Source organism: Vollenhovia emeryi, unplaced genomic scaffold (genome assembly GCF_000949405.1).
Source record: "Vollenhovia emeryi isolate VEMERY1.0 unplaced genomic scaffold, V.emery_V1.0 DF939216.1, whole genome shotgun sequence".
NCBI lineage: Eukaryota > Metazoa > Arthropoda > Insecta > Hymenoptera > Formicidae > Vollenhovia > Vollenhovia emeryi.
The window spans coordinates 715,199-738,784 of record NW_011967150.1 but is presented as its reverse complement, the minus strand read 5'-3'; the positions used below and the strand labels follow the sequence as shown (position 1 = coordinate 738,784).

Here is a 23,586-nt window from a genome sequence, read left to right as displayed (position 1 = left end):
CAGATTCAATTCTATTTGTAAGTAACACTTGGTAATACTTTTGTTTTTCGCGATACTCGTAGAAGATTTAAATCCATTTCGTCCAGGTTCGAGTTTACTTGAAAGTACTGCTTTCAGTTGAAATAATCATAGAGAATTCGAAACTACAACAGATTCAAATCTTGAATGTAAAATATTGAATGTAATATAATTCCATAGTTACTGCAGATTTCAACAAATATTTATTATTCTGTGAAACGAGAGGGGAATTTTCAGTGTATCTTGTCAGTGTACATTACCGAATCCACAAAGGTATGCAAAAGGTAATTTCTCACATATATGCTCTAAAGAAAAAATTCATATGGTTTTACATTTCTTACATCGTAATTCAACGTAGCTGCAGTGAGACAACAGAAAATTTTAAGTAGACGATGCTTAGAAATTCCTTTTTATCTTACAATTTGACTGTTTGAAAAACAAAATTTTATATGAGGGACATGTGTTACCTCTACATTTGTTATTACTTTTTCCTGTAATCATTGAGTCATTATAATGTCAAAAGCAAGTAGTTATGCGAAGTCTTTCTTTATACTCACACTAAATAAAGTTTTATACACGGTTACTCGCGCGTTTTAAAGTTTTAACGAAAACTCTCTCTTATATTAATATATTTGCGTATAATTTTGTCTGTGTATATTACCTATTTTCGGCAAGAATGGATTTGATGGTCGATTAAAATTTACTGGTACTTGGTAATTCAATAAATCCTACAACTGAAAGAAAATCTTCGCTATATTTCAAAGATCTTCAATATACGTGGTGAATGAAACTAATATATTCCGGATTACAGAACAAGAAAAAGGGGCATATTATTTTTTTACGTAACCGCGATTCCAATAAGAAAATTAAAGAAAGGAAAGAAGAATTTAAAGCAGAGCCTAAGACATTGATAATTCTTAGCAATTGTGAATTTTATCTTTGTCGAAAACGCAGCTTTATGTAGGAAAAGAACGCTTCTTTTTATTTTTCTTATTTATCTTTTCATGTAAAATCCAGCAATCAATAACAAATCATTTTGTATTCTCATCCCCAATGTCGTTCAAGTTACTAGAAGGCATTACTCCGTGCTAGAGATGTTTATCGACATCCGATAATATCGATTAGTCGAGGTTTTTTCAACCTCGATATGAAAGTATCGAATAAAAGAACCACGAATGTGGGGAATATTGAATGAGTGCTTTCGAGCAACTTAAATAAAAATTAATGTTTTCGAAAACCGATCGGTATGTTTAATTATGCAGAGAAACTTGCATATTTGTATACAGGGTGTCCCAGGAGGAAAGGTCGATATTAAGTGTTCGTGTTTTATCTGAACGAGGACGTCAACGAAATGTGCTCTATCTCGGAAACAGTGGGGAATGGGACATATATTCGTATGAACATTTTTGCTTAAAATGACCGATACCGTTATCTCCTCGAATATTGACCTTTCCTCCTGGGACACTCTGTATAGATAAGGAAATCGTCCAATCATGATGCGGTTAGAGATGTGATAATGCGATTGACTGTGTTTGACGTCCTCGTTTATCGTTGCGACCCATAAACGTGCCACTCATCTACATCTATCTACACTAAAAAAGACCCTCGCGGCATTGGTACTTCGAAAACGAATAGACCTATTGACTGATTTGCTAGAATTTTCTTAAGGTGCATATAAAATTATCTTCACTATACTTTTCATCATAAACAAGGTAATAGAGCCGTAACGAAGGTTTTTTTATAGTTTAAAAAAATGTCGCTTATCCGATATCTCATTCAATATATTAACTACTCATTCGGTGCTAACTACGGTGCTTTCTAAGTTGGCGAATATATTCATGTTCGATTATTTTTCCTCGATTTCGACATGTCTACTCCGTACGGGGTAATTTAGATAAAAGCGAGATAACGCATTAAGTGTAACTGGGAAAAATGATCGTGTTACACGTGTGTGTTGAACTTTCCGGTATCATGACGTAGGAAGAAAGCAACAATGGGCGAATACGAGTCTCCAGTGAATCCGTTATGCCTTTGCGTCACCGTCCATTTCTCTCCTTTACAGTCTTTTCTGAGAAACGCGGTACAAGTATTGCGCGTTGCCGGTGTACTTCATATCTTTTGCGCGCGTGTCATTTCGGTAATGTTACGATAAATAATAATAACAATGTCGCGTTTGCCTGATACTTGACGGTTCATACTTTATACACCGCATCTGCGTGTATTTATCATGCGTTGCGCGAAAATTGCGCGGGCGAAGATTGTTAATATTTTCCGTATTTTCCCGAAAAGTACGTCCCATCGCAACTTGCCGCAACGATGCTTCAATATTATTCTCTTCTTTTCCAGATATTGTTTAAATATACGAGAATGTACTTGATAAAAAATTTCTCGTATAAGAACATGTATAAATGCGTAGAATTCTATATAAAATATCTTCACGTTTGTTTTTCTTCTCTTGCATACTTATTGTTTGTATATGTAAGAAAAAATAATAGGAAGAATTAAAAAATAACTTCTGCATTATTGTTTTTGGAAAAACTAAAGTTTGAAAAAACTGAGAAAAAATTACTTGTACACGCGTGTTATCATACATGCATGTAATAATTTTATATAAAGTATAATTTTACGATATATTTATAATTGTACGTAAAATATTGTATAACCTTTAATCGCAATTTTATTCTTTTATATAAAAAATAATTTATCGCGCAGCGGGCACTTACGACGCGCGTTTGCAACTGATTTTCGACAAGAGTTTGCCAAGTTACATCTCGATATTAACTGTTGAAAAATGCGGTAGGATGATTACCTGATAAAATTGAGATCATTTCGCCCGCGTTTGAGTTGTTCGCCGTTAATAGTCTTGATATTGGACCGACCGAATCTGATCACGATGTCCGGTGACTTCCATCGGGGATGCCTACTGACCTTCGAATCGGTTTCCCCGTCCAAGATGGAATTAGCGGCGTTGTTGAAGGCAGACTGACCGCGACCGAACCTGATGAAGGAGGAACCCATAGTGCTCCGTCTCTCTTTAGAGTCGGTATCCTCTTTACGTTCGTCGATGCCGTGTCTCTTTATCACGTATTCGAATTCGTTCGGTGATTCCTTGAAAATTCTCAGGCTACCGTCGTCCTTCAGCGGTGTCAGCACCGAGGAAGACACGAGCATCCAGTTGCAGATGAATGCCATCGAGTTGAAAGTCCAGAGTGTAATCTACAATCAAACGCTGTATCGCTAAAACATTTTGTTTAAACAAAGCAGTGCAAGCAACTGTTGTTGCTGGCTTGTTGACATGATAAGGGCAAAAATATTTGTTGAATTAAATTTTGCTGAGAACTTACTAAAAAATGTTGCGAGCAAACAAACACGCAAACTGAGTACAGCAAATTTGCAACAACTTTGCGGCAACAATTGCGATTAAAACAAATGTATGATTTTAGCAATATTTTAATAAAATTGTGGCAACTTTGCAAATGTTTTTGCCGCAAATATTATTACTAACATGTATCGGCAATTTTACTGACAGCTTGCAAGTAAAAGTTTAATTCAATGAATATTTTTGCCATGATCACAAGATGGCAACAGCTGCTGCTGCAAATGGATTGCACAAAATGTTATCTGGGCAGTTTGTCACAGATGTGTGTTACGAAAGTATTGTCTTTCTTTAAATATTTGATGATTTTTTTAATTACTGTTTTTTTCCGTTCCGCCAAATATTCTTTTGAGTGAGAACGACGTCTGTACCGCTATGTCTGCGGAAGACGCCGCAAAGACAACTTTTCTTTATTAGGCCCGGTTTCACCAAACGTCGCTTAACTTTAATCTTAGTTTAATTCACGTTTGTCTCTTTCTAAAGTAACAGTTGGAACGAGACAAAGAACGAATTAAACTAAGCTTAAAGTTAAGCGACATCAGTTAAACCGGGCCTTAGGTCTGCAGATATTTGCCTTCGAAATTAAGAAAGTAAACATTTTGAATATCTATTCTGTAGCGTTTTAATCAAATTGAAGAATTCATTAAAAAGTTATAAGAGTGCCAAAATATGCGGTGACTCTCCTGGATTTACCCTTTATCTGAAAAGTAGATTATACTTTATATATTTTATACACATACTGCGTGTGTGTACCAACGTTAGAGATAGTGAATTAATTAAACAAAATTTGTATGTAACAAATTAACTTCTATTGTTTGAGGAAAAAAAACATCTCTTAAGAAACAGTCGGTACGCGATCATAATATCACAATATTCTACTATAAAGAAAAATAATTTAATACGATAGTCTCATAATCCTTTTCCGTGATGCTGATTAGATGTCTCGCTTGGCTCACTTCGTCAAAGAGGTTGTGTGTAAAATATGTTGTTTTTAAGAGAAATTTTGAGAGTGTTTAAAAACTCCGATAGAATGACAAAGAATGACAGTGATTAAAAATGACGCTTGTGTTGTTCTAGCGATAGTGAAAATAAAATACATTCCTGTATAAAATATAATTAGAACCACATTACCTAATGTATTGCAGGCTCATATCTATAATCTCAGTAAGGCGGAGTATGTACAGACCCGTATATTGGCAGCTTTGCCAAGTGAAACTCACTTGAATAAACTATTCAACACAATGTAATTGATTTGTCAAGACCGACTAGAATTACGAAGTGCAACAGGAGCGACGTGTCATCCAACGTGCGCGTGCGTCATACAATAAATTATATCGGTGTCTTATTATCCGTATTAATATCCTGTTTAACAATACCACAGCATACTGAGCAAGATTAATGCGGTGCCTTACATTACTTTAATTAACCCTGTACGCGACTGCCCTTCATAATCACATCGCCCACAAACTTGTTACGTGTATTGTTAAAAACCCGCAGATTTACCACGTCTTAAGAGAAACGAGTATTAATGTACACGTAGATGGGTGGATTCTCGTCTTAATTAACTGACCTTTATTGTTACTTTGCGCAGATTGCACCGATATTAATACTCAGGTTCTTGTATACGCTGCTCACATCGCGTTGCGTCACTGGACGCGCAGTGTTGGCTTAACGATTTATCACAAATTCTTTAGTTTTACCTTGAAGTTGCTATTCTTCTACTAAAAATATTTTTATTGTTATGTCTTCTCGACTTTGTCCCTTTTTTACAATAATTTCGCTAAAAGTAACATCTAATGTAATATAAATATTATGTTAATGTAACATTAAACAACAGCAAATATAAGAAAATAAAATTATTTAGAGTTCACTTAAGGCGAAATCAATTTTAGTGATATTACAATTTAGGATTTTTTAATTAATTGATTAAGAAACCATAAATTGTAATATTACTAAAATATTAGAAATATTAGATGCTAAAGATTGTGAAAAACCGCAATGAACGCGCGATAATCTCCATTCAATATTTTAATGTACAAAAGGTCGAATTGGTTAAAACATTTTGAATATCTTTTAAAATATTAACATCGAACATTTTCCTTCTCCAAACGATTGATAAACCAACCAATTATTATATTATCGTTATTCTTAGAAATATTCTACAAAATTCTACAGAACAAGTACATTTGAAAAGAAAGCGGAATTCAGTTAATATCACGAAAAATTGTTCGCGTATCAATCCTTATCTCGCCGCTCATTCAATTTCATCCCTCGAAAATGGACTGAAGATGTTCTATCTTATCATCTTTAGAACGTGATGGAGTGTTACAGCTGGCATTGCTATCAAAATTTTTCAGCTGTAAATTAATAAATGAATACTGTTTAATCCGAAGTTAGTGTCGTGAAGACGTTTAGGAAAAAGAAGAAAACGCTGAGGTAAATCCGGCCGAGAAAATTAAGTCGGTAAATTTATAGAGCCTGAAAAGGAACATACGAGATTCGCTAGGTCACTTCAATGGCGAGAAAGTATGTAGTCCATGTGACAACCGCGCGTTTGAATAAAAATGGAAATTAGCTGAAATAATAGGAAAGTATCTCAATATTACGCGAAGGCAGAAAGTCACGTAGAGAGACAACAGAGGCTTTTACCATGAAGACTGGCGATAAACTCGGTGACGCGGGAAACCACCACCTTTGTACAATCTTTCTGCGCGTCGCAACTGTTTTATTTTCAATAAAACTGTCGAAAGCTACGAAGATACATTACGTCGCTGCAAAACTCGTTTATCAAATAAATCAAACGAAATTTGATTATTTAAAAAACAAGATTATCAGAAATGATTTTAGAAATGACTTCGAACGATTGATTTCCATATTATAGTTTTTCTTCTAGGAAAAACGTTTATCAATTTCCTCTTTAGAATCAGTGAATTACTAATAGAGATTATGATACGTAAAGTACCTGACAACCGATCCAGTAATTCAGAAGATTTTCTTTGACACACATTTATAAAGACCGTTCATTGTTTAATGGCAGACGTAGAATAACATTTATTCTATCTCCCTCTTTTTCTTATTTTCTAATCAAATAAATCAAACGAAATTAGATTATTTAAAAAAACAAGATTATTAGAAATTATTTTAGAAAGCACCTCGAATGATTGATTTAAAAAAAACAAAAATATTTCCAACGTGCAAACTAAATTATACTAAATATTATTTATAGACACTGAAACTCTCGACCAACAAAATGTAATCCTAATCTATCTAAAATAAAATAATAAAATATGAAGTAAAATATTTACGATACACGATACGCGGAGAGTGAAAAACAATATCTTTCTTTTTCGATTGGCATCACCAAGGACTAAGATGAGTGGGCAGAGATTTGCTCGATCGCGCTCGCTTCGTCTTCTAGCTCGTAAATCAGCATCGATCGAGGCGACAGCTCGAACAGATCATTGCCAATCCGCACGTGGGAATCATGGGAACCGAATTCACGAAACAATCCGCCGTAAATCTCGGTGACGAATACACTCACTCCACAGGACAATGGCAAAGCACTCACCATTCTATCGACTGCCTTTCGACTTCTCGATGCGCAGGGCGACCGGGAGGTGACGAAATCGCAAGTAGTTAGTGTTGAAGAAAAAACGTAACGCGACGAATAGCGGCGGCGTGGTTTGGTGGTGGTTGGTGGTGGAATGGGTGCCCGGGGTTGGCGATGACACCCTTTATATAGGGGCACCCTTGGCGCGCATATTTCCCCACTTTGGCGCGTTGCTCTTCTCTCGCCGTGCCGCCAGGAGGAGATGGTCCCACCTGAGTTATGATTGGCCGGAGCGTACAACACGATACCTCTACATTATTTTGATTCAATTACACCATCACCACCGGCTACCGACCTACGTAATCTCCTTAGTTATTTATGACTTTCAACAAATAATAATCATAGGGGCGGATGCGAGAAGAAGATCCTCCTCCGTTGCCGTCATCGATAACAATGTCGGCTCTCATCTCCCCGGCTCTCCTTCTTTTTCTGACTATCCATCGCGCAGAAACAACAACAGCGCCGAGACAACCAACCCTTTACGTCGCGTACGTCGCGTATGTTGCGCATCGACCTGCTTCGCGTATACATCGAAAATGCAACAGGTAGAGTAGAGCCTTTGCTCGACAGTGATTCGACTATTTTTGCACGATCGTTTCTCCCCGCGGGAATGCGACAGCGGTGAAGAAATGACGAAAAAGGGCGTTTGTTAGTCGCAAAGATTACACCGCGGGCAAAATTTGCGCCAGGAGTTAAGCCGTGACGGCATTTGATTTACGTTGGGTTAAATTTTTTAAGTAACGATTTATACGCCAGAGAAGTTGGAACAGAAGTTCCCGAAAGCACGTAAAATGCATTTACGCTATTACGCAGTTACGTGCGGACTTGTTTTCGCTAAACTAATTTGAGAGATTTCGCGTTCGGGGCGAGAAATACGTAAGAGCTTTTAACTTTTAACGTATCACCTGCCATCGCATTGCTGAAGATATGTCTCAAAGCGGAGCCGAAACGCCCGGGTAACATTGTGGGTATCTTGTTAATCGCATTGCACTCTCGAAGCTCACTTTTTCGCTCGTTATTTGTTTAATCTCTATATACCTGTAAAATAAAAGTATTTAAAAAGTACTGCATGTTATACATGTACGTATATTTGAAAAATACGTATTTTATTTGAAAATTGTACGTATCATCTTTACACTAACATTTATATATCATATAATAAGTAATTAATAAGTTCTCTTTACTAATTTTCATCCGAGTTGAATATTATACATAAAAAAAAAGTCATGTTGGTGGCGTTTCGAAGAAACTGATGTCCTTTTAATGACAAAAATTCTTTAACCAATTTTGAATTCCTTTTTCCTCGGAACAACGAGACGCTAATTATTTTCGAGTTATGAGCGATAAAAAACGGGAGGTTTCTTGCGAACTGCGTTTGAAAAGAAAACGATGATAACGGAAATACGTATAATTTTTAAGATAAAGTTTAGTCCAATGAAATAAATTTCACAGGCTTAATTAGAGTAACATATAATGATAACAATTAGAAAGTACTGCAAGATAAATGACTTTCCTTAATATTTTCGCTGAGGGAAAAAGAACCACTTGAAATTGATCATATTGAAGCTTTCTGTGTTTATTCGTATAGTAAAATAGGAAAACTAATTCCAAGTAACCAATTTAATAAAAATTTAGAGTCACTTTGGACATTGTAAATTATAATCTGATATAAAAGTGAAGAGTGTATATCCTTTGGGTGAAAGAGCTTGCCTGCGTAAAAGGAGATCGGTGCCGGCGTGCACCGTTGCATAAGCTTGTATTCAAGTTTAATATTAGCGTAAAGATCGTCTCTCTATTGCCGACATCGCGCAGACTGTTGCATAAACGCACGTAATTCATACTTGTTACTGCAGGATGTAACGGGAGTAACGAGATCTACATATGCCACCACTTTGCATCAGTAGAAGTTTCTTTGATAGCGCTTATTTCATAAAATATTTCCGATATTATTTTTTGTAGAACGCCTTTTGCTCTATTTCGTCACTCAAACCGTTTTCCCTAAGGGAAATCATTTTTATCGAACGATTTTGAAGATTTTAACTCAACTTGTCGCGATGTTTCATTTTGATAAAACAAACTGTCTAGGTCATATACAATGGTCATTTGCGAAAAGTCTATTATTTTCTTAAATACTAATATAACGTTGAGAACTGAAAAATAGGCAGTATGAATATGAGTACATTTTTATTACAAAAGTATTAAATTTTATATTAATTTAATACTTAATATTACGTAAAAAAATACGTGTTGTTTCTCTCTCTCTCTCATTTTCCGTTTAGAATACATGATTTTAATTTATCTTTCGATCTATTCGAGCACTGCACACTATAAGTTTTTATAAACAAAAAGAAAATAAATTTTATACGGGAAAGATTCAGGTTCTCGATTTCATTAGGTGTTTGGACGGGTGGGAGTCGGCACACAGTTCGAGTTTCGAATACAGTCACGATACGTAGCATTCAGGATATAACATTAGACGGTTTATTGCAATAAATATTGCAACGTGCCTCAGTGGTCAAATTGATGAGACGACTAGCGAGGGAGGTCCAAGTTCAAACCCTGGCTGGGATATTTTCCGCAATAAATTTATAAAATTATTCAGACATTAACACCCTGTCACGGCTCTTTAGTCCCCTATTCCTTCGAATTTGTGTTTGTCACATGTGAGTTTTATGAATTTTATTAATTTTATTAATTTGAACTGAATTAATTTGAAAAGATTCAATTCCAAGTTTCTCTCTGGTGTTCACTCCGCAATTTTGGTGTTTCAAGCAAACAAGTAATTTAAATGGTACATAATTATAATGCGTGGCGCAAGAAAGAATTATCGCGAGTGATTTATTGCTATACGAAGAATAGAAGTTAGCGGTTGTAATACTGATTTGCTATGCAAGATATATTAAATGCACATTGAATACTTTTAATTTTCTATCAAAGTTAAATTAGTCTTTTTGTTACAGCAACGTAATTAACAACGGTTAACCTTAATTGCTCTCATATCCAAAATATCAGATTTCTTTCTTATTTCCTAAGTCTTTCGAAAAAGAACTAACGAGGCGATAATTAAATATCTCGTATATAGTATAATGGTATAAACTATAATAAATAACTTAATATATTAATTTTTAATTTTGCTTGCGTCAATAATGTTTCAACAATATGCTTTTTATTCATTGCGTTTTACATTATTATTTAATCCTCCTTCTCAGTCACATACATGAATATGGATAACAATTTTATTACTTTATGAATTTTGAATATTTGACAGATAATGATACATTTTTAAAGAAAAAAATTTCAAAATTTCTAAGACCTTTCAATTACGAATAATATTCGTGGATCATTCAAAACTTTACATAATTAAATAGTTTGAGAACCTTTGAATTAAGAATCCAACGCCCACCATTATATTAATTTTTTAAATATTATTTTCTTTTCACTTATAATTACTGTTTTATATAATATAATTATCTGACAAAGCGCTCTTCTCCCTTTGTTTTGTTCTACATCAAAGAAAGAAGATAACAATGTTAAATTTTCAAGCAAAATTGACTGTAACTTTATTAAAATTTCAATTTCACGGTTAATTGCAAAATGTAGCTGTGATTAAAAATTGTAACAAATGTAATATAAATGACAATATTTCATAGTATTACTACCGACGAAAAAATAACTTTCGATTTGACCCAACTGATTGTAATGGAAAGGAATGCGACAGAAATTTTGCTGCGTCTTCAATTTGAAAAATTATATGGAAAATTGTCTTCGCAGATTTAAGGATTAAGTAAGAATTGAAATTATCATTACGGAGTTACTGGTAAAATTGAAAAGATTCGATCTAAATAAAGTAGGATCTGCGATGGTGTAAAGAGGTCAAAGTCATTGCGTTTCATTGATCAGCGGTAGGCGACGAAATGTCTATTCAACAGGTTGTTAACTACTTAAAATCTATGGTAGCCCCTTCTTGCCACTCTTGTCTGTGACGATACCGACGTATCGCGATTCTCACGTAGTCAGTGTCAACTCGACGACGGTTCGCACTTCAACTCGCGATGCGGCTTTCTTGTACCGTCTACACGGCGATCACGCTTATTTTATTCAGCAACATAGTGTTGTATGCGAGTAGCACAGAAAGTAAGTGGCAGCGAGTATCATGCTAAGCCCTTTCCTTCTGTCTAAAAAATCCTTGTTATATTACGCGTTGTAGAGCATTTTCACAAAACGTCACCAAGCATGAAAGTATAAAGTTAGAGATTTTGTATTTATATTAATTTAGTTGATATGTCCTATCCATTGCAAATATATTTCCATTAGAAAGTAAACCATCATAAATACTAGTAACCTTACAGTTTAAAAAAGAACAGTGGAACGATTAATTCTTTTAATATCGTATTGATATCATTTGAAAACATTACGTATATTGTAATTATTTAGAAACGTTTTGTTATATGAAAATTGGCTTGAAAGTGTTGAAAAATGCTCACAAAGAGCATTAATATATTTTAAGAGAAAGATATTAAAATTCAAGAAATATTTTTATATTTTACCATAAAAATTTTTTAAATCTATATAAGTAATGATATCAGAAAATTGAACCAATCATATGAGTACAAAATTTAGATTTTTTACGAGTTAGTGTAAGTTGTGTTATGAGTTTTAGTCTCCTGATTTTTATTTTATAATTTTTATAATTATTATATTTCCGTATTTAAAAAAATATAGCATGAGCAAAGAGCAATTTGATTGCACAATATATTTCACTTCAATATTTATATATATATGTTTTTAATACATAATTTTTTTCTTAATTTGAGGAGAATATAGATACATTTTAGAAAAATTTCGGATTTTAGTTATGAGAAAGTTAAAAAGTTAAATAAAAGTAAGCAATGCAAGATAGTACACACATGATACTACGCAAAATTTAAAACGATAATTTTTGTTGTTTTTTTTTAATAAAAAGTAAAGTTTAAAGAAATGAGAACAATTTCCGCATATACTATAATCATAAATGTAATAAAAGATATAAAATAATTGTATATGATTATATACAGAATCTTGTATAATTGCCACTTTACTTTTTGAGAAATAATTAGTTTTCTGTCTTTTAACTCGTCTTCCTACTATTTTACCTTTATACATGGACATGTTCTTTATTTATATTTATATATTTTTTATATAAGCATTTTTATCGGATAATAATACATAGTATTTAAATAAACAAATAAAACAAAAACTCATTGCTACAAAATCATTTGCCACTTCGTTAGCAATGTGTTTGAATTGTTATAAAATATACCCGGCAAAAATTTCATACAATTGTATATTGGTTCCGTGTATTTTGGATAATTGGAAGCTACAGTAATCCCGTCAACTCATCAATACAGTTATTCTGTGCAATATTTTAATGTACGAGTAGACAAGAACTTTGGTAAATGTCGTCGATGCACGGAATATCGCCAACTTATCAGTACGATTTATGATTTATATATTTTTTTTTTAGTTTCTAGAATATCACGTATCTATATAGCAATTTAATCTTGTTTTATCATCACATCAACAAAATATACCTATGGCAATAGAAATATTCCCTGTCGACGGACGTTCACGCTTCCTTATTTACCAGCGGCTGCAGATTGTCGTCATTTATCCACTTGTACTGTCATTCAAAGCGAATCAAGGGAATGAATGAGCCCAGTATTTTAAAACATACACGAGTCATTCGCATTCAATAATATCGTATATTTGCAAAATAATAATAATAAATTCATACAAATAAAGTTTAATACAATATAAAATGTATTAATAATGAGAGTGCAGTATTAACCATACGTTCGCGTATAAAAGGGTCTAAAATACACTCTAGTTAGCTTTAAAACTCTACTACTTGTAAATTTACAAAATAATTTTTTTATCGATCTTTCTTGTAAATTTCTTGTAAATCTTGTAAATCTTTAATTGTAAATTGTTAAAGAGACGGAAAGTTGAAATGTATTGTTGGAACGTAAAATACCTGCATGTAATTACGTTTAATTAAAAACTATGTGAGTGATATAGGATTAAAGTTGTTACAATGTTCGATCCAGAAGAAGTCTTTTAACAGAATGTGTAACCGTAAATATATGAAGATGACGGAAAAATGTATTTAAAAAATTATGGAAAGTAAAAGCAATACGAGGATAACGATCTAATTATTTAAATTACAACATCAAGTTGTAATACAAGATCAAAGCAGCAACGCAGGAAGAAAAAAAAAGAAGAGAAACCACAAAATAATATTTCGATAACTTCAATTTTATTTTATCAATATTTTTTTTCATTTTGCACCTAAAATAGATGTACGAAATATTTCACAAACACACCTAACTTTAATAGCAAACATTTTGATGATCTAGAATTCTAGAGTTATTTATCATGTTCGAATTTATGCTGCAATTCTAAACAAAATCGTAAGACTCGTAACTTGTTCTCGTAAAACTCGTAAGGACTTACGGCGTCGACTACAATTCTATGTATATCGTAAGACGTATACGATGACTCGTAAATATCTACGATTTCTCGTAAATTTTATGGCTAGCAAGAAGCTGTCTGTAGAATTATTGTTCTAAAGTTTAACTGTGCTTTTTACGATTGCTTCGTAAGCTACGATTTTACGATTTTACGATTTATTCATAAATTTGCTTGGAATTGCACCATTAATTTCCTTTGAACAGCTTTTATAAACGATAACAAAAGATGAGCTTTCGCAAATTTTAGAGGAACAAAATGACCAATGATTCGTTCATTCAAGTTTACTTTAAGCAAGTTTTATTTAGGAAAAATTTTAACAGCTCAGTTAATAGTCCACTTCGAGATCTTTGCTCATAAAAAAACACTTTTGACTTAGTTGAAAAATCTGTCTTTAAAATTAAAGTTATCGAGAAGAAAAACTACAAGGCATAGAATAGAACGAATAAACTTTTTAAATCGTTATCATAATCACTTGTAGTGTCGCTTATGAGGTCGTTTCACAAAAGATAAACGCGAGCAAGATGCAAGTCATTGTATCTCACGTAACTAACGAGATTACAGCCTCCGACATTGTTCCTCGGTGATTAACAGGGTCCCCCGTGTGGAATCAGACCTGGACCGATCGGTTGAAGCAAGATCTATTTATAAAATACGACAAGTTTGCCCGGCCGACGCAACATTTTAATACTACGTTGGTCAAATTCGACATTACTTTGCTTTATGTCGATGTGGCAAGTATGCGAAATATTAAAAGGTGTAATAGATACAAACGTATCCTCGTGATTTTACAACTTTACAGCTTTGCTTTTCGATTTTCAGGATGACTTCAAATCTACCATTACCGTCAACGGATGGGCTAATCATGTATGTGAACCTTAATACGCTTTTATATAATACGCTTAACAATCCGACGTAACATTTAAGCATTTATTTAATATAAAAATCTGAAAATTTTAACAATTTTAAATTACAAGTTACTTGTATTCAAGGTATATCAAATGAAATTTTGAAATAAATTAAATGTTAGATATTGCATAGAGCCATTAGATATTCTTGCAATTAATCGTTAAATTAAAATTATAGTGATGTAAAGTTTGCTTAAATAATATTTATTTATTTATTTAACATTAAAGTTAATTTTAAAAGAATTCTCATCTTACATAATTCAAAACTTAGAAATTTTTCGATATTTTTTATATGAAAAAGTGATTTTAAATTAACCAAGGAATCTGCCATTTAAAAAGTATTAGCTTTTTGGGATATTAGGTATACATGATATATGAATTGATAGTAAAAGTAAAACAGGGGAGACTTTTATGAAGAGAAATAAAAATATGCAGTTTAATATAAATAATTAAGACTGTAAACAATAAGTATCTCCTTAAAAATTTCTAACTATTACCATTTCTTGTTTCGTATTTAGATATGGACAGATGAAAAGCTGAAATGGGATCCCGCTAAATATGGCAATATTCTACATATTCACGTAGGGAGCCACGAGATATGGCAGCCAGATATTTTGTTATATCATAGGTATATATAATATTTCATCTTGATTCTTTGAAGAAAATTTAGGTAAACAACTAAAATAATACTTAAATTTTTCGCGATGAATATACATATATATATTCCATAAATATATTCCAACAATTAAAATTGTTTGATCTCATTTCAAAATTATGTAATATTAGATAATATGTTGCGTAAATGATATATTATTTATTTTTTATTTACAATACTAATTTCCCCGAAGTTTTCTTACTATATCGGTCACTCTATTCGATCAAAGAAATGAAGCAAAATACTTATCAGCTTCATTCAATCTATTCAAACTTCGAAAATTCAAATATTTCTCTGTGAAACTGTTCGAGTAGCTAATTATATGATTCTTTCTTCAAACCCCTGTTACATTAAAATCTTTATCAGAAACCCCTCCTTACATTAAAATCGTGTTGAATTATTCGATATACTTCTTTTATTCAGTGGAACTGCGGGAACGGTAGAGCATTATGGTGACACGCACTGCATCATTTTCCACGATGGTCAAGTATTATGGGTGCCACCCTCGCAATTTGTCGGACTTTGTGAGCTGGACTTTCGTCTTTGGCCATTTGATACTCAGGTTTGCAATATGACGTTCGGCTCCTGGACGTACCATGGCGAGCAAATCGACATGCAATTGAGCGAGACCGTTGAAAACACGGTATAAAAAATATAATTACACGTTATTACATCTGTCTTAAGAGGATCCTTCGGCCATCTTTTTTTACCGACACAGTTAAATATAGTTTTTGTGCTTGTAAATTTCACCTATATCTAATATCTGGTTTTATTATTTTTTATTTACAGACTAGTTTCTTACTTTTAGACTGTTCAGGATTTTCCCCTATTTCCATTTCTATCTTTTCATGTTTATAAATTTTCGTTTTTTTATTACTTCTTTGTTTTATTTGTCTAACATTTTTATAGAATTTATTAATTTAATTTATGGCTGAAGATAACTTTACACAAGTCGAAACGTGCCACTTATGTTTAGAAGTTAACTTTGTAATTTGACATCTAGATTCACTCGATTATTGACCCTTGAGAGATTTCTTCATATTATTTAACTATTTAATTTAATATCTTTTCGTTTAAATTTCCTGTCTAATTTTTTATTATCTTATAACATCTTACGAAATTCGACATAATTTAAGTGTGGCTAACAAGATGTTAATTTTCTAATTGTTAGATACAACTTCTCTAATTGTTAGATACAACTTCATAAAAATAAAATATAAAAACATAAAAAATATTAAAAAATATAAAAAGTTTTATTACAGTAGCTCACTGACTCAGTTTTTCATATCATTTCAGAGAGTCTCTTTTTCTCTTCCCCCCTCTCTCTTACCCCAGATTAAAAAATCACTAACAGTTCTTTTAATTGAACAAAAGATTTTTAAAAACTTTTCGTAATTATTCAGTATACGTCTACATATATATAAAGTAACATCTTATAAATTATTTGATGTATTATTATAAAGGCCATATTATATAATGTAATTATATAATTCAATTAATAATTTACAACAGGAACGCATGTATGTGAAAAATGCGGAGTGGAAATTATTGGACATGAGCAAATCACGTGAATCAGTCATGTACGCGTGTTGTGCAGAACCATACATCAATCTAAATTTTAAGATGACTTTAAAGAGAAACTCGGCGCTTTATTGCAGTATATTGCTGATGCCTGCTGCCGGTGTGTACTATTAATTATTGTTTAGATAGCGTTAACTCTCTCAGTAGCGGTCATGCCATGAAAACAAAAATTTCCATTGTTTTTCTCTTCCCTAAAAATGTGATACTTAATATTTCAAATATTATTTTCTGAAATAATAGGAATAAAAGATAAACTATGAAATATTAGAGATAAAACAGTAAAAATACAAGTTTTTTCCTTATTGTTCCTTCATTCTATCTTCTACTATATTTTTGCAAATATTTTTGTTACAAATATATATCGTTTATTCTATAATACTCTTTTACACAATGATATAATTTAAGAAATTCAGTAGTAGCCTGAGCTCTGGTTATTATGGGACTATCCCCAGCAAAATCGTTTCTAAGTCATGCGATTGTAATGAAATTACATCCAAAAGCTAAACTTATCTAGCTTAGTCCTAAATTTAATCCCATCCATGATATTTACGATATATGAATTTTCAGCCATAGTTTTCTTGGTTCTGGTCACGTTTTGGTTACCTCCTCAAAGTGAAACGAAGATCAGCGTTGCGGCCTGTACTATATTAATCATCGCCGTATTTTTAGGCTTCCTCGGCCTTAAAGTACCATTAACCGCGACCCCTCCACTCATAGGTAAACTAATGAAAAAGTCTACTTCCTTTCTAAAACCTTTAATCATTTTTAGGCACACTTTAAAAAAGATAAACGTCATTTTACAGTAAAAAGATCTTCAATCTGAAATGATAAAAATAATCTGTCTGTTTGTATTCTACGTTGATATACAATTTTTTTCACTTGAGATAATTTCGTTCGAATGGATTATAATTAAGATATAAATTAACGTGAAGCTTTTCAAACTTGAAACAGGTTTTGAAAAAAGAAGTAATTTACGTATTAAATCGTGAAAATAATAAGCAAAAAAGTGAGCTGTTCTGTATACGCGTTCTGTATTAGCATATGAAAGAAAGAAATTGTGGTGTTCACAGGACGTAACAGTTTATTATGTGAATTTTTATATACTGTTTCGTCTGTTTCCAATATGTCCTGCGCGCCGAGTATACTTTCTTTTGGTGGAACAATAAAATTTATATACTTTTAAATCGATAAATGATTTAAATTGTTTTGGTACTTGCACTCTATATAATCCCTTATCCCCGTCAATGTAAAGAATTCTTATTGCGAAAAATATTATCACGGCGAGGATATGAATACCTCCCTTACCAATTCGACCACCGTGCCTTGGTATATAAAAATTCACATAATAAACTATTGGGCTACCTGCATCCTGTTCAGACCGTGTGAGATTTAGATCAATCTCACATGGAGGATCGCGAGTGGGGTGCGAGGAGGAAGAAACTTTTGTCTACAATTTACATAGAAATATTAGATTCTTTATTAATCACGCTGATCACATTGGATTATAGTCCGCGTATTTATGAATTTTAATAGTCTAAATTATTCGCTCCTATTTTTCCTATCTAAATGTCTTTAACTATCTTAGTTGATCATACGCAATCTCTCAATTTTCCTGTCAGCATGCTTCGAAGGATGAGTTAACATTTATTGTGATTTACTAATTTTTCTAGGTCTCGGCTAACGGCCGGGCAGATGCCTCTCGATGTGTCTCTATAAATTGTTTTGCCTATAATATTACTACTCTATTCCTTTGAAATGATAAGGAATTCGATCGGTGATTCCTTTCTTACCGATAAATACCTTTCTTATGATTTAATAACTAATAACATTTTTTAGATCTACTCATCTCCATGAACTGTAGTGCTTTTTGATCCCGCGTTGGCTCTTTCTCCTGCTCAAGATCGCCAGTTTCCTCCCGCTCTCCTTTATCTTCCTGGATCCCATCTCTGGTTGTTAATCGAGGTTTTGTAGGCTTCAAGGATCTTTCCCCAATATATATTTGAGCCCGTACTTTTTACTTCCTCTCAGTCTGACGATCCGAACGAAAGAGATCGAGGGGTTCGATCGATTCGTCGATTCCTCCTCGCCACGACACTCAGACCTGCGCACTTACACGTTCTCTAATTTTAAGTGGAGTTTTCTCAAGGATGAGATCAACCGCGGCCCACTGGCCCATATACTATCTCCTTTTACGGAAGGATATCTTAGAACCGTTGGCTATCTTATTTTTTTATTAATTCTTATCAGATGGGGGGGGTCCACGACTTAACTCTTTAAATACTTTAAAATATTTATGTTTTGGTTTTCAGCAAATTTTACAATTATCAAAAACCAGAGAAAATTGTCATTAACTAACATATGTTATTTTACAGTTTACTTTTACAGTGGCTGTCTCTGTCTAGAAACAATATCGTTGATACTATCAATAATAGTAATCAACATGGCAAAGAGAGTTTACTGCAAACCGCTTCCACGAAATATTAGGCTATGTTTGTTAAGTTGGCCTGGAAAACTGTTAGGACTTTCCGATCTCATAAGTGTGGTAATTAACATTTTAAGATTAAAAATTAGGTTTAAAAAATTTTGTTTATACAGGGTGTCTGACGCAAAAGCACCCCTACGAAAAATAGTGGTAGATTGGGTCAGACTAAGGAGAAAAATCGTGTACCATTTTACAAAATTCGCAACAGTTATCGAATAATTTAAAATTGAACTCTCTCTTATTATTGAATTAATATTGATAATTTTTTTTCAGATCGAATCGCGACGGCCTATGCCAGCTCAAGAATTGCGTGGCAAACTTACGGAGGAATCCACAACTAATTCGACGTCTAACATTTCAGACGACGGAGATCGGCAAAACATAATTTCGCCAACAAAGAACACCACTCAATTGGAATGGATTCTTGCAGGCACGGCTGTCGATCGTATATCTTTCCTGTTATTCTGTTTGATTTTAGCAACAATGGCAATAATATGCATAGGATAAGTCGTATATGGAAGTATTTTTAAGTTGTTTGAATATATCGATAATATTCTAACATATACACGACATATATAAATAAATTGTGAATTGTTATTCGATATATTGATTTATTCTCATAAATAAATATCTCTCGTAATATATGCAAATGTAAATATACATAAACATATTGACATATACTGACAATGAGGAGAAATACAAGAATACCCTTACGGAAAAGCACCGAAATAATTATTAGAAAATTACTGTACATCAGTAATTTGTGATAGTTAAATTACTGATATACAGTAATTTTCTAGTAATTATTTCGTTACTTTTTCGTAAGGGTATCTCGGCATTGAGTTCCAAAAACATTCATACTTTGATTGCTATGAAAAATTTCATAAGATCGTCCTGCATCCGTGCCTTTAAACGAACCTAAAGGGTATTCTAACACAAATAAAGTTTAGTTACAACATTTTTAATAGTGGTCGGTTCAAAAAAGGTATTTGTTTGGAAAGTTGAAGAGATGAATTTCAGCCAAAAATGTACAACTTATTTTTAAAAATATACTTGTTTATTTATTAGGTATAAGTAACTTTTACTCAATTAATGTAGAAAAATAAGTAAATAATATAAAAAAGGATCAATATAATCGTAAAAAATATATGTAAAATGATTTTATTGATCTACGAGTCAGCGCAATCGTTAAAAAAGAAAAGACGATGATTATCGCAAATCGTCAACATGATGATCTTACCATTTTTACACACTGATGACGAAAATCAATGAAAAAAGTTCAGAAAAAAATCTTCGAATAGTTATAGCTGGCACACTGGGGTCCCTGATGACCCCGGTCCGTTTCACTCAACTGTCACAGCTACAGTAACACTTTTAGGATTACGCTCTGTACTCCAGAAGGAAGAGGGTTCTTTCTAACAAGAAATGGCACCACAAGTACCATTTGTGTACTATAAGGGGACTTAAATTGGTGCTGAACTAGGCTGGGGCGTTTAATACCCCACAGTACCAGCTAAGGGATCAAGTATCTATGTGTAATTTCTTTCAAATAATGACTATCGTAATTTTAATGTAATCTTGATTAATTTTTACTTGTGCCAGGAATTTAGAAATATTTATTCAGGAACACTCACGTGACTCATTTTCATGAAAATGAAAGGGTAAATCTCTTAGAATTAGAGTTTAGCATTGTGTTGAGAATGTTATCACATACATTAACGTTGTACGTACATATTTGTCAAGCAACTTAACGTAAAATCTCAGCAACTTCTATATTCAAACATTTGCTCTCCTTAATTATCATATTATTTGTAATTGATCAGTTTCTTAAGCGTAACTCATACTAAGTTGATAAAGCACAATATCACCAGAGATTCGTAGAGTGTCCGCCATTAATGATTGCAATCTATGTTTAAATTCGCCGATCATCTTGTTATCCAGCCATATCGTATATCCCGCGTATTCGCAGCGAATACTGTTAAATGGATATCTGTTGTTAGAAAAATTTGTAAACAATATCTATAGGAATCACATATCGTTCAGTCACAAAAGCCTCACGTAAGCAAAAAGTCTCGACCGGGCATCCAGGATAAGTGGCCTTCATGTCGTTCCTCATGTCCCCACGTGCCATTGTTCCAACAATTCATGACGACGTATGGTGCGCTACTGCCATATAGAAAACGTGGATTTAAATGTAGTGGTATAACGGGATGAGGATAAATAGCTTTACCCTTCTGTAGATTTACATAAAATCTGCAAGAGTTCATGAGTATATCTGAATGAATAAATTTGAGGAGGTACCCAAACGGTTAAATTTACAATATTAAACACTCACGAGTGTGGCAGTAGCTTCAACCTTCCGGCAATGAATAAACGAGCCCCATTGCGAAATTCACTACCAATATCTACAGTGACTGGAACGTCCTGTAAAAGGAACATCAAATTTCATACATGTTTTAAAATAAACTTATTGTTAGATGTAATCAAACAGTACCGGTTTATAATTGAACAGAAAGTGCAATTTTGAGAATTTTGTATATTTAGTAATTAGAAATATAGATATAAGTATATACAGGGTGTTCCTGTAAAGGCTGGCAATCTCTTACGACTTGTAGAGTAAGTAAAAAAGACCCTATAAATTTTTATAAATTTCTTTACAACACTTCTTTACCGAGACAATTGTTTTTAAAGTTAAAAATTTAGAAGCATCATTCTTAAATAACTTTTATATCATTCTTCAAATTTTAGTAATTTATAATGATTATTTTTATATTTAGTAAATATCTTTAAAACGATGTGATAAATTTCTTGATATTGTTGCGCACGCGTTATTACGACCCTGACAAGTTAGCTGGATCGAGTCTCGAATCGATAGAAGATTGACGAGCGCTTCTTAGCAACGAGAGATATTGGCTACGTTCAGCAGAAAAAACTGCTTTGCAACTGTTGTAAAATTTGTGAATCTGATTGGCGTACGCTCTTAAATTCACTCAAGATTAAGAGAATACACCAATCAGATTCACAAATTTTACAACAGTTGTAAAGCAGCTTTTTCTGCTGAATGCAGCCCGTGATAGCATTTTGGGAAAAGTTTTGAACAGTAAATGAAGTTTTTTTTTCTCGTTGACCCGAGTCCGAGTACTCCGAGTCATTCCATAAGCGCGAGTGTGCGTAAGTGCGTGAGTGACACGTTTAGAACGCGCACGCGATCCGAGGACGTGACAATATTATGTCGGAGAGCCAGAAACGCATCATTTTTAACTATTCTTATAATCTACAAAACTTGAGGAGGTACGTTTTCTGTAATTTCATATTTCTTTCGCGGGTATGCCCTAAGATGAAAATAGACATCGGTATTTGCACGCGTAACTAACGACAATTCGCAAAAACGGTTTCACAAATACAATGATAAAACTTATTGTTAGAGAGAATAACAGCTAATATTCCATGATTGGACCAGTGCGTGGTCAACTTGTGAAAAAAGTTGGCCATCTTATCCAAACTGTAAGAAAAAGATGGCCATAGTATTATTAATAAATAGCGAAAAATAGAAATACACATTATAGATGAAATTTACAATTTACAAACCTTTATTATATGTGTAACGTTGATTTCGACAACTTAAGACAACTAAGAGACAGCTAGGGAGGCGTCGTTTCACAATAAAAGTTTCTTTTTGAGCATCGAGCGTTTTATCTCCATTCCCAATAAATAATAAACAAATTGATTAAAATTATTAAACACAACTAAAACAGTTTATATAAATTTCCGGCAAATTTTAATGTAACTGCTTGGATTTTGCTTTCTCGTTTGATTACATCTTGTGCATTAGTCTTTCGACTTTTACGTATATGAGTAAAATGGTAAATTTTACTAAAAAATCCACAAGTGGTTCTTCGGTTGTCAAGACCAATGTCCGCGATGGCCGGCAGATATTGGGATCCGGATATACTGACAGATTAAGTTGACGAATCCTAATATCTTCAATGGTCCCGTTAACTTCAAGAGCTGTTATATCTTCGAGGGGCAATCGGTAATAGAAGTCACAAAAGTGCTCCCCATTCACCGCGATCTGAAACGTAAAAGTGGTACGATTAGCATACAGAAAAATCGGTTACAACATTCTGTTTCCAACAACGAGGACATCATTTACAAGAATTTAAGAAGCATCTGCACATGTTACGTTAAGGGGAGAGACCCGTATTATGAGGTAGGCTACTAATACAAGACATCCGAACTGGACATCCATTAGAAGTACTGTATTTTCTTCCACCAGAGGTCCACTGGACGTCCAATTGATCCGATATGAATGTCCAAGGGACATCCATATTTATAGTCAGAGGTGGGTCGCCAGCGAGTAAAAACACAACAATAAAGGATTATATCGACGGTAACTGGCACAGTATATTTTCAATTAATACACGACGTTTCGACCAGTAATACTGGTCC

General features: G+C 33.2%; 3 protein-coding genes across 3 annotated transcripts in view; 1 reads left to right on the top strand and 2 right to left on the bottom strand.

Moving 5' to 3' along the window:
- Positions 1-7,126, bottom strand: part of LOC105560966 — an 11,300-nt gene extending 4,174 nt beyond the window's left edge. Inside the window, exons 1-2 of the mRNA XM_012010523.1 lie at positions 6,963-7,126; positions 2,828-3,234 (exon numbers count right to left, since the gene is read on the bottom strand). Of these exons, the coding sequence (XP_011865913.1) occupies positions 2,828-3,234; positions 6,963-6,965 (410 nt within the window). The 5' untranslated portion in view covers positions 6,966-7,126. The remainder of the gene's footprint in view (positions 1-2,827; positions 3,235-6,962) is intronic.
- Positions 7,127-10,985: 3,859 nt separating this feature from the next.
- On the top strand, positions 10,986-19,783 carry LOC105560965 (acetylcholine receptor subunit alpha-L1-like). The gene is made up of 9 exons (XM_012010522.1): positions 10,986-11,138; positions 14,106-14,245; positions 14,334-14,378; positions 14,938-15,047; positions 15,498-15,717; positions 16,587-16,755; positions 17,223-17,372; positions 19,028-19,197; positions 19,411-19,783. Exons 1-9 carry the CDS (start codon positions 11,057-11,059, stop codon positions 19,642-19,644), a joined length of 1,320 nt encoding a protein of 439 aa, XP_011865912.1. The 5' UTR covers positions 10,986-11,056; the 3' UTR covers positions 19,645-19,783.
- A 501-nt stretch (positions 19,784-20,284) lies between these two features.
- The window catches only part of LOC105560964 (galectin-8-like), a 5,946-nt gene continuing 2,644 nt past the window's right edge, over positions 20,285-23,586 (bottom strand). The window contains exons 4-7 of the mRNA XM_012010521.1: positions 23,012-23,209; positions 21,473-21,561; positions 21,196-21,390; positions 20,285-21,112 (exon numbers count right to left, since the gene is read on the bottom strand). Of these exons, the coding sequence (XP_011865911.1) occupies positions 20,965-21,112; positions 21,196-21,390; positions 21,473-21,561; positions 23,012-23,209 (630 nt within the window). The 3' untranslated portion in view covers positions 20,285-20,964. The remainder of the gene's footprint in view (positions 21,113-21,195; positions 21,391-21,472; positions 21,562-23,011; positions 23,210-23,586) is intronic.

Coding starts and splice junctions, on each gene's coding strand:
- LOC105560965 (XM_012010522.1), top strand. CDS start 11,057: ATGCGGCTTTCTTGTACCGTCTACACGGCGATCACGCTTATTTTATTC. Junction 16,756..17,222: donor ATTGCTGATGCCTGCTGCCG/GTGTGTACTATT, acceptor ATGAATTTTCAG/CCATAGTTTTCTTGGTTCTG. Junction 19,198..19,410: donor TTTCCGATCTCATAAGTGTG/GTAATTAACATT, acceptor ATTTTTTTTCAG/ATCGAATCGCGACGGCCTAT.